The following is an 11101-nucleotide window of genomic DNA, read 5'->3' as shown; positions in this document are numbered from 1 at the left end:
GGGGGTTAGGGATGCAAGGCAGTTTGAGAAAAGGTTGTGGTCAAGGTTACGGATATCTCTCTGCCATTAGATCTAATATATAAACTAAACTAAAGGTATTGCTTCAGTTTTAAGGATTACTTGACCCTTATTCCTCACCATAAGCATTCATTATTTTATGAGTATGTTTATGAACAAACACTTCAATTTTTTCAGTTTCTCTGCAAAACTTTGGACAATAAAAACTTAATCAAAGATGGTTTTCAATTGATTGGCATAACTGTGATTTTATATCCTTTTCAGACATTGCCTGTGGAAGTTTTCTTTGTATTTGAGTCAAACAGACTTGTACACAGGTAAGAAATCCCTGGATATAAAAGGAGTATAATTATCTAGAATATTTACGGGCTAAATGATTGTGCTCAAAGCAGAAACAAATTGGGCAGTAATACATCCCAATGGGAAAGAACTAGAGAGTCTTTGAGAGTTTAATTATTTATATGGTTCTTATATCCACTGGGGAACACAACCAAGGAGATCTCTGAATCAGAGGCTCCAGGAACACGCACTTCGCTGTGCAGAAAGACAACACACAGGCCACACATGACTGTATGAAGCAAGAATATTTACTAGTCTTTCTTTTACAGGCCTGGACAGACAAGATTCAGAGAAAAATGGCTGAAAGACATAATTGAAAGCAAGATTGTAATGATGGACAGTATTACATTTTAGCCAACTTTTACACTGCCCTTTATGGAAAGGAGGTTTTTCATGCCAAAATCGTAAACAGGCAATAAAACCTATGGAGGTCAAAGAATTTTAGATCTTCAAGGAAAGTAAAACAACTAAAACACTGCAGACAGTATCTGTACCACAGCTTTAAAAGAAAATGCTTCATAACCCCCCTTTGCCTATTAATGTAACTTCCCCCTCCTTACTCTTATTAAGCAACTCCATGTGAAAGCACTTCAGTAAGTTCAGCCAGGTGAATGTGATCTTGATACAGGCAGGATTATTTTTCCTATGGGATCTTCATCTTATACTAAAAACATGTCAAGAATAGGTTGCTATATACTTTTTTTGTGAAAACACACAATTGATTTATCTGTTATATTAAATAGTATTTATCCTCATGCAAATAAATCAGATTTATTTTGTTTTTCAAACTTTTTTTTTAAAGGGTTTTTTACATGACAGATAGTCACATGACAACAAAAAATTCCAACAATCAAAGAGTTAATCTGATTTATTTTGACGAATACCACCTAATTACTTGAGCCCAGTATTTGTATATAATGTATTCACTTTCTGGTAAAAAATGTTTCTTTATTTTAATTTGGTTGTACCTTGTTTGCACAAATATTTAGCTTCCTTGCTGTCATAAAAACACATTGTAGACAGGTCTATAAAGGTTTGTTTCATCATCTGTTTAATCAATCAACTACTGCCACATCCCTGGAACATAACTAAAAAACCCAAAAGGAACTTTTTAGGCAGTAATAAATTACATTGTTTATACCCAATTTTTTTAAAGACACAATATTTTTATCAAACATTTTTAAAAAATCCAACATAAAAACAAATCCACCACCAGATGTATATATCCAAATAAAATGGGGGACTCGTGGGGAGCTCACATCCACATGATGTTAAGTCCCCCATTTTATCTGGATATACACACCTGATGGTGGGTTTGTTTTAATGTTGTTTTTTTAAAATGTTTTAAAAATATTGTGGTTTTATGTGATGTTTTAATAAAAATTGGGTATAAATAATGTATGAGTAACATTGTAGAAAGGGTTTTTTTAACCAGTATTTTGCCCACATGCAATCCCAGAAGTCTCATTAAATATACCACACTGTGGGTTTTAGGTTTAGTAATATACCTGGACATATAAAGAAGTCAGTGGATACTAAAATGATTACACTAAAAGTACAAGCTCTCTAAGATTTTAATAAACACACCTGTCATTGGGTGACTGTGATTATCATTATTAGCCTTTTAGCCCCAAGCAATGACCATCCATATAAGGATGAAAAGAGAACATTTAGTGTTAAACCATCTGTCTTCAAAACAGGATTTAAATGAATAAACCTCTAACCTATAAAAAGTAGCAGATTTTTATTTACAAAACCTAAGACATATTGCTTCAGAGTGACATTTTACAGTGAGTGTAAATTTCTTACAGTTCTGTATAAACACATTTATAATACCTGGTGCACACAGGGCTTAAAGCACAGTTATGCAATACTATACACCACAAAGAAAAAAAAACGAACCCCTCACAATGTATTTTAGTTTTCACCTAGCTTGCTCCTTCAAACTGTGCTTTCCATGGTCTTTTTTTTATTAAGTTTCATTAGGGTTTTTAGCACACCATGTCATATATTTGGGTTGAAGTATCCAAGACAAACAGGCCATGTGCTGACTCCAAGCACTGGGTTTGGCAAGCTTCCAGTAGTAAATAAAGTATTACTACTTTCGGGTGAACAAATATTTTTACAATACAAAAAAACTCATCAAAAATTGATTGAATGTGGTATCAAAAGATATTTAAATGTATAGGTACAATGTATTCCGTACAAAAAAGGGACATCCACACCCCATTTTCTGACCTGTTAGTTTATAAATTAATTTCAATGGCTTCAATTTCAGTCGCTCCTAAAAAAAAGGATATATTATATATATTATATAATAAAGTTAGGAGTTCTTTACAAATCTTTTCCAGTTCTGGTAAAGTAGAGTATTGTACATGTAGAACACAAGAGGCCTGTAAGACCCAACTGAAGGTTAAGATGAAGACTGCACAATTATTTCCCATGACACAAGTACGATCATCCAAAGCAACCTACAGTACTGGACCAATTCTGGACAATTAGTAGGCGCTCATTTGTCCTCTTTCCCCTTGGTTTTTCTGTACACCATCTCTCTGAAGCTGGACAGAATTTTGTTCTCCCTCTTACGCCTCTCTTCCTGGTTGAAAGAAGCTAGAGCTCTCTTCTCATCTGCACTGTAAATCTGGTTTTCCTTACGCAGACGGACAGCTTCCATACGGCGATGTCTGAACAAACACGTTAACACACATCATGTTAGCTTATATAAGAGGCAAAATAATTCTCCTTAATTCCATCAAATACCTCAAAAAGTGTACATTCAGTGCCAAGAGCATAGAATATGGTTTCTTTTCACAAAAAACAGCTTCTCCTCACCACAAAGTTTCTGTCTGTACAGCAATACGCATTTAAAAAGCATAGTATGTGTTGATTTAAACCCTTCTGTTTGTCTATAATGATATAGGTACATGGGGTGGTCAGCCATAGTTGTTAATTACATAGAAAGGATCATATTCAAAATGAATGTCTAAAAGTCATATAACTGACTGGAAAAAAAAAGCTGAAACCACCTGGCTGTTACCTTATGTTCATAATTGTTGTGTGAAGCTCCTTCTTATAGCCAATTAAAAGCCACAATACTAGACAAAATCATTATAGTATAACAAACATTATATCAAAAAACTTCTTTAGAGGGGGAAACACTGCAATAATAAATAGATGCCTATTACAAAATACACTACACATTTAAAAGTTAGTTTCTAGATAGACCCTTAGAAATATAAACCAAAAAGAAAAGTGTTTTGCACTTTATATGGCATAAACACTAATTGGTTTTCTTTTCACCATCATTCCCCTGGTGGCACATTTGTAGGAAGGTAAATAGTATAAAAGAACAGGCTTTATGTAACACTGATTGCTTACAAAGACTGAATAAATATTGAAATCTTCCTTTAATGAGTATATTATAAATGTTGTGGTCACTCAACTCCTAGTCTTTCAATGTTCTTCCCAGTCCCTTTCAGCCGGGTGCATCACTCCGCACTTTTTACTATCCACCCGGCTGTTTTCAGGTGGTTACTGAATAGTTGGGTCACAATACAGGGGCTGCCACCCACCTACAATTTCTTCCCATCTGGCTTAAAAAAATGCCTAGGTTGAACACTGCCTTTAATTTTTGAAGAGCCTTAAAGTACCGTGCTCTGTAGTCAAAACATTATAAACACTTACCTGCTTCCACTCATTACATAGCCAGACTTCTCAAAAGAAGCAATTTCATCACTTGTTAGGCCAATTTCACCTCTCCTTGGGATACGCTTTCCAGCTTTAACATACTCTGCCATTGCAGCACCCTCACCCGGTAGCAAAGCATGGCCATAACTGTAGAGGTAAGGACACAATAAAAATATATTGAAAACAAATCAGGTTTGCAAACCTAACACACAAACATAAGCAACATCCAATAGTAATAACCCTACAACCATTTTTCACACTTCTAATAACACAAAACATGCTAACTGGTGACATTTGACTGGTTGGGTGGATGCTTTGAATAATATTGCTCTATGCGCCGAATCATGAAATAAGCCCACATCATGTAACTGTTTACGTACACTGCTAGGTCTTAGCTTAATACAATACAAATGAAATAAGCTCACGTCATGTAACTATTTACATACACTCCTTACAAACCTATAGGTCTTAGCTTAATACAATACAAATGAAATAAGCTCACGTCATGTAACTATTTACATACACTCCTTACAAACCTATAGGTCTTAGCTTAATACAATACAAAGAAACACACACATATCTGTTACTTACTTTAAGGGCTTATCGTCTTGTGACAGATGTGTTAATGGGGCTTCAGGTCCTACTAATTCGGAATCATCCAGGTTAGCTTCTATGGGCAAAGTCACACACAAAAAAAATGCAAATAAGAATTTTATAACACTGATTATATTGTCACTTTACTGTTACTGTACTAAATTACAATGTACAAATATCAAAAGAAAAAAAGTCAAATTATTTTAAATATAATAAACCAATACAATTTCTCTGTAGTGGAACACAGATTGTGAAAAAAACAAAATTATGTTGCAAATTGAAAAAACACTATACAGCAGGTCCATCTTCAGAACTGGTAGGGCATAAAGGGTCCAAACAAGCTGCAACTTTACATTGTGGGACTTGGAACTAATAGTTTATCAAGAGTAGTGATAATGTGGCAAAGGATACCAGTTAAACGACCTGCACCTTTTACAAAATTAGTGATATTTCCACAGCTGCCTAAAAAACTCTTGAATAAAATAACAATTCCTAGGCATTTTGTGGATAAAGAGTAGTTTTATGTTTTATCCACAACCTGAACTTGATTGGGCATTACTGGACTAAGTAAAATAATCCCTATAGTGCTAAGTATTAAAAAAACTTACTTCGCTCAACCCATTTATCTTCCTGCATCTGTTCATCATCGGATTCTTCACTGCTTGAATCACTTGAATCTTTTCTACTTTTCTTGCTTTTCTTTTCCTTAGATTTCTTCCTATATGAAACATTAGCAAAAGGAAATGTAAAGGTATAAACCAATGCTGTAAGTCAGATTTTACAGGCTTCAGGTAACTCTGATGCCTGCTTATTGCTGTGACTGCAAGTGTTCCCATTAGAAACGGTGTTTGACATCTGCAAACTAGTTGTCGGCTGCCCAAAGATGGATGAAAGCGTTAAAATGGACTTAAAATGTTTGTTGTATACTGTGCTCTAATAGGTTCGTTCTTAGGCAGGACTATGTAAAATAAAAAAAAATGCTTACTTTCTGTGTTTCTTTTTCTTTAATTTCTTCTTTGACTTTTTTGTATCATCTGTAAAAAAAAAAATAATAAATAAGTATGAAACTTTTGTTTAAATCGCAAGATCTAAATTTTTAAAAATAAAAACCTTGGATATAATACATTGCCTGACATAATGTAACACATCTTTTTTGTTGTTTTTTATACAAGCATTACAATTCTCTCAGTTAATAAATCCTCCACTTTATTAAGAGCACTGTATCACCATTTGAACAATTTACAAGAAAATGCTCTGTGTAAGAACAGTGGACCCTTCCCCGTTTAAAATATACAACTCCTTTTATATTGAGTTCAAAACAATGAACACCTAGTAATTCTGCCAACCTGCTTCAATGGGATAACCTTTCTGTTGTGTTCATGGTCATGCTAAGCTCAGAAGCAGATCTTTACCAGTGTATTCAGTTTATTTGCATGCTTCCTTCTTGGTACCTAGAAGATGCTATGCTGGCGAATGGCAAGTCTGCATTACCATAGTCAGCATGCCTCACCTATCCTAAACCAACACCTCCTATTCCAAAAGCTAGCTAGAAAGTATGGATACTGAGATAGATGTGTGTATATAGAGGGGGATCCCACTAGTTTCTCCTCCTGCAGTTCTGGATACCAATAGTTTCTGGAAATGTACATACAAATTATAGATTACTAATGATAATTACCGCTGCTTTCAGACTCCGATTCACTCTCACTTTCCTCAGAGTGTTTTTTGCTCTTCTTTTTTCCTGACTTCTTTTTCTTTTTCTTTTTTTTCTTCTTTTCTTCTACAACATATTTAAAGAAAAGTTACCATATCATAGTCATATGTGGGGTGAAATACCCAGTCCCCTCCTTTCCATAAAAAAACAAAAATGTACAATATCTACCTTCTGAAAAAGAATCAGAGCTTCTAGATTTTTTGGGTTTTTCCTCATTCTCTACTGGTGTGTGTTCATCAGAGCTAAATGTGAAAACAAGTACTTGTTAATAGAGTACAAGAATGATTTTTCATATTTTATTACCAACTAAACAAAAAAGCAGGAATAAACTTACTCAGGTTCAGGAACTTTTGGTAAAAGACCCCAAACTTCTGGAGCTCCCAACTCCCCAATCCGTTCCCTTTCATTCAAACGTCTAAAGTGTAAAAACACAAATGAAACAAATAATTGTTTAAATTTTTTAAAGCAGCTTGCTACAATGTTTTACTCAGGATTGAACTTGTATGACATGTATGTAAACTCAGTTGAAACAATCTGCATTTTAAATGTGGTTCCTTTTAGCAAAAATAAGCAAATAAGTTATGTTCCTGGTTTCTGTGGATTAAAAAAAAATTTTCCCCAGTTAAATGTGATGAGAATAAAAGCCTAATAAAAAAAATAAAGGCACTGAATGCAGCCTTCAGGCCTAAGTACTGGTTAGCAGCAATACAATAATTACATTTCTCCCCTCACCTCCCTTAGTGAAGAATGTAGTTTCCCCAGGGGATCAGTTAACCCCAAAACAGATCTAAACGTAGAACATTCGAGATATTCAATACCAGGGTTAAACTCAAACCTTGCCCAAAACAAAAAAACAAAAAAAAACTTCCTTCAATCCCGCAGAGCAGTTGAACAGTCCGGAGGTCTCTTCCATTGGGTCCCGCGTCGTCCCGATATCTGTCTTCGGCGCTGCCATGTTTTTTTTTGTTTTTTTTTACGGGTTCTTCTTCCTACGTCACCTGACACAGGCGTGAGATTAGGTGGCGTAGACTGGGGAAAAAACTCTCATGCATGCCAGTGAGATCAGCAATTTTTTTCCCCTTTTGACGAAAGGGCTCCTTCTGCGCACCCAAGAGCCTCCCAGGATGCATGACGTAGGTATTCCGGGAGGCCTTGCGCTTGCATTCAGGAGATCGAGAACTAAGGGTGCGGTGCTGCACCCCCTTTTTTTTTATAAACAAACTTTTATTTTTACCTTACATAACAGGGTTGTCTACCCTTTTATGTAAAGTGAAAATTCTGAGTTTAGGTACGCTTTAACAGCACTGTACACCAATACACAAAAACGTAAACAAAACACTGACATCACTTAAAAAAAAGGGTGGAAGCCTCTTCCCTTCTGTCTATACCACTGCGAATGGGAGTGCAGAGTCTCCTAGGATACCTACATCATATCAGGAGACTTGGGGCTGCTCCTTCTGCACATGGCCATTCTTGGACATTCCAAAGAACCAAGAGGAAGGTTTTACTCGGAAAGTAATATCTTCCATGATAGAAATTTTGTCCAGCATTTAGTTTGAACAGCAGCAACACTTTTGTGACATGCGTCTTTGTTATCATACTAGGCAAATAGTAAGGAGGATAAATAGGAAGGTGCACAGTTGCACATTGCTAGTTCTCTGCTACAAGTTTACTGCATTCCAGTCACATCTTTAACAATACCTTTCACAATCGCCTTATTCAGCTCCCTAGATCAAATGCAACCCTGAGCTAAGATGGCATTTTACTGCAATATGGCATTTCTTCTCCACTTTAGGTCACAGAGGGTTAACCCCCATAGCGTTCTAATTCTGTCCAAATTTCCATGCAAAAAGTGTTACATTTTTTTTGCATGGAAATTTATTTTACATTGTAGGCTATAATTCTTAGGCATAACTCACCCAAATATGTACAATATTTAATACATTTAATAATAAAAAAACAAAAGAATCTGTTAGAAAAATAGTTAACCCCCCTAGCAGTGTTCCCGAGGGTGATTCGGGGTGGATTTTCCAGGCAAAAATTGGTATTCCCGAGTCACACTTGGGGTAACTTTTAACAAAAAAAAAACCCACTTACCTTGCTCCATTGTTGTCCCTGCCGTCCTGCTGGTCCCAGGGACACGTCTGTCCTGCTTGATCTCCAGTTGCGCAATACAGAGACGATCTCCGGGGATTCCCGGCGACTGTGCGTGCGGATCGGCGGAAAATGTAAACAATTTGGTATTGGATTCAATACAAAATAGCTGTACTGAGTCCAATACAAGGAAATATTCATATAACATATATATATATAATTATATTTAATAAATATTTTATATGCTACTGTACAGTTATATTACATTTAATTTTTTTTTTAATTTTTTTAACAGATTGTGTTTTATTTAAAGTTTATTATTAAATTTGTTAAATTTATTAAATATCACTGAGTTATGCCAAGAATTATACCCTACAATGAAAAATAAATTTCTATGCAAAACATTGTACCTAAGGACTTAATTATAAAAATAGGTAAACCTGTAATATAACTGTACAGTAGCCTGTATAATATATATATATATATATCATAACTATATATATTATATTAAATCTTCTTTGTATTGGACTCAATACAGCTATTTTGTAATAATTCCAACACACAATTGCTTGAATTTGAATTTTCCGCTCTGCACACCCGCACCGATGCATGCACCGGCATCACTGGAAACCCCAGAGGACCTGCGGGGACCAGCAGTACGCCGACGGAGCAAGGTAAGTGGGTTTTTTATTTAAAGTTGAAAGCAACTGCGACTCGGGGATTACCATAAGTGTCCTCGAAAACCCACCCCAAGTCAGACTCAGTCACAGACAACAAATTTCACGGACTAATAGTTTGTCACTCAAAGGGGAAAAGACACCCCCGCCCCAACCCCCACACCCACAGGGGGATTCGTGATCCCGCTGGGGGACGCACCAGCCAGAGCCGCGGACCACCAGCTGTCGACTGCTGCTCTAATACAACGTGGATAGAGGACTCTCCCCGGGCATTTACCTGGCTATAAAGGCCTCCTGCCTTTTTCTAAGGATCTCCTCCTTCCCCTTCTCATAGTAATCCCCCCATTGTTTGCCGGGATGCGGCCTGGTGAATGGAGCTCTGTCTCTGGAGCGGCTACGTCGGTGGCCAATGCTCACTCCTCTTTCTGCGGACCTGCGCGTTTTCCTATCCGGTGAGCTGCTATCATATCGCCTCCTCCGGGGGGAACCGGGGCTCCGGCTCCGAGAACGGTGCATGGGCGACATTCCTGATCGGTAGTGGCTAGTTCTGATCTGGTACACAGACCTGGAAGTGACGGCAACCAGAGAACCTGAAATGGGCGGGGCTTCACTTATTGCAATTCAGGTCTGGGAAAGGTAGAAGCTAGTTCCTTTCCAGTACAAAGACTTGGAAGTGACGGCAGCCAGTGAACCGGAAGTGGGTGGGGCTTCACTGATCAAATTGCAAACCCGGGGTGTCATACCCTTATTATAGGGCGCACTGGTAGTTATGTAGGGAGATATAAGGGAGACGTGATGGGGAGCACTGACATTGCTGAGGGATATGGGGGGGGTTCAGGGGATGTTAGGCGATTAGAATGCATTAGTATTATTGCAGAATGAAATGGGAGGGGAGGAAGTGTCAGACAGGTGATTGGGTGAACTGGTATTGTTGCAGGGGATAATGAAGAAAGGGGAAAAGTGGGGACCGCTGTTTTCTGTACTAATGTTATTATATGGTGATCTCGGGGTACAGGAGGGGGAGACACAGGTGATGGGGTGCATTGGTAATATTGCATGGTGCTATGGGGGTTCAGGAAGGGACAGATGTTGGGATACACTGAAATTTGTTATAGCATTGCTATTTTTAGTTGTTAATATGGGGATTTGGGAAGGGGGGGGAGGCATTTGATGGGATGCGCTGGTATATTTTCGGGATGATCAGGAGAGAGGGACAGGAAGTTTGAGAAAGATACTGGGGTGTACTACTATCACACTACTATTGTTGCAGATTAATAGGGGTGTATTGAAAAGGGGATAGACACTTGATGTGGAGTGGTGGGGGTTTATAAAAAAGAGCAGGCGATGGAGTGCACCACTATTGTCAGGTTACATCGCCACAATAAGGCTGCATACTTATTGCTTGCTAACCAATGAGAGCAGTGAGAGCAGAGTTTTTTCTCTTTCCCTGTCAAGTGATGATACTTCTCTCTCTCCAGCGCCACTGCTGTCTGTCAGATGTGAGAGGTAGGGGCAGTGAACAACGTGCTCCACAGAGTGTGCGTTGAAGGGGGACAAAGCGCTCCACAGAATGTGTGTGAGGGGGGCAATGTGCTCTACAGAATGTGTGGAGATAACGCGCTCCACAGAATGTGTGTGTGTGCGGACAACGCGCTCCACAGAATGTGTGTGTGTGCGGACAACGCGCTCCACAGAATGTGTGTGTGTGGGGTCAACGCGCTCCACAGAATGTGTGTGGGGGGACAACGCGCTCCACAGAATGTGTGTGGGGGGACAACGCGCTCCACAGAATGTGTGTGAGGACGATGCGCTCCACAGAATGTGTGTGTGTGGGGACAACGCGCTCCACAGAATGTGTGTGTGTGTGGGGACAATGCGCTCCACAGAATGTGTGTGTGTGGGGGGACAACGCGCTCCACAGAATGTGTGTGTGGGGGGGCAACTCGCTCCACAGAATGTGTGTGTGTGGGGGACAACG

The 11101-nt window shown here is 38.3% G+C and overlaps 2 protein-coding genes across 3 annotated transcripts in view; one reads left to right on the top strand and one right to left on the bottom strand.

Annotated features, from left to right (window-relative positions):
* Positions 1-1145, top strand: part of AKAP14 (A-kinase anchoring protein 14) — a 9513-nt gene extending 8368 nt beyond the window's left edge. For both annotated transcript variants that reach the window (XM_072431488.1, XM_072431489.1), the window contains 2 exons: positions 283-335; positions 627-1145. In XM_072431488.1, the coding sequence (XP_072287589.1) occupies positions 283-335; positions 627-711 (138 nt within the window). In that variant the 3' untranslated portion in view covers positions 712-1145. The remainder of the gene's footprint in view (positions 1-282; positions 336-626) is intronic.
* Positions 1146-2084: 939 nt separating this feature from the next.
* NKAP (NFKB activating protein) lies at positions 2085-9792 on the bottom strand. Its single transcript, XM_072431487.1, has 9 exons — positions 9401-9792; positions 6687-6767; positions 6521-6594; positions 6317-6418; positions 5624-5672; positions 5247-5356; positions 4636-4714; positions 4042-4191; positions 2085-3041 (listed from the first exon to the last, which is right to left on the bottom strand). Exons 1-9 carry the CDS (start codon positions 9646-9648, stop codon positions 2867-2869), a joined length of 1068 nt encoding a protein of 355 aa, XP_072287588.1. The 5' UTR covers positions 9649-9792; the 3' UTR covers positions 2085-2866.
* Positions 9793-11101: the final 1309 nt, after the last annotated feature.

The sequence above is a fragment of the Pyxicephalus adspersus genome, chromosome Z, assembly GCF_032062135.1.
Source record: "Pyxicephalus adspersus chromosome Z, UCB_Pads_2.0, whole genome shotgun sequence".
NCBI classification, from domain to species: Eukaryota; Metazoa; Chordata; class Amphibia; order Anura; family Pyxicephalidae; genus Pyxicephalus; species Pyxicephalus adspersus.
This window is presented reverse-complemented; position numbering and strand designations above follow the sequence as displayed.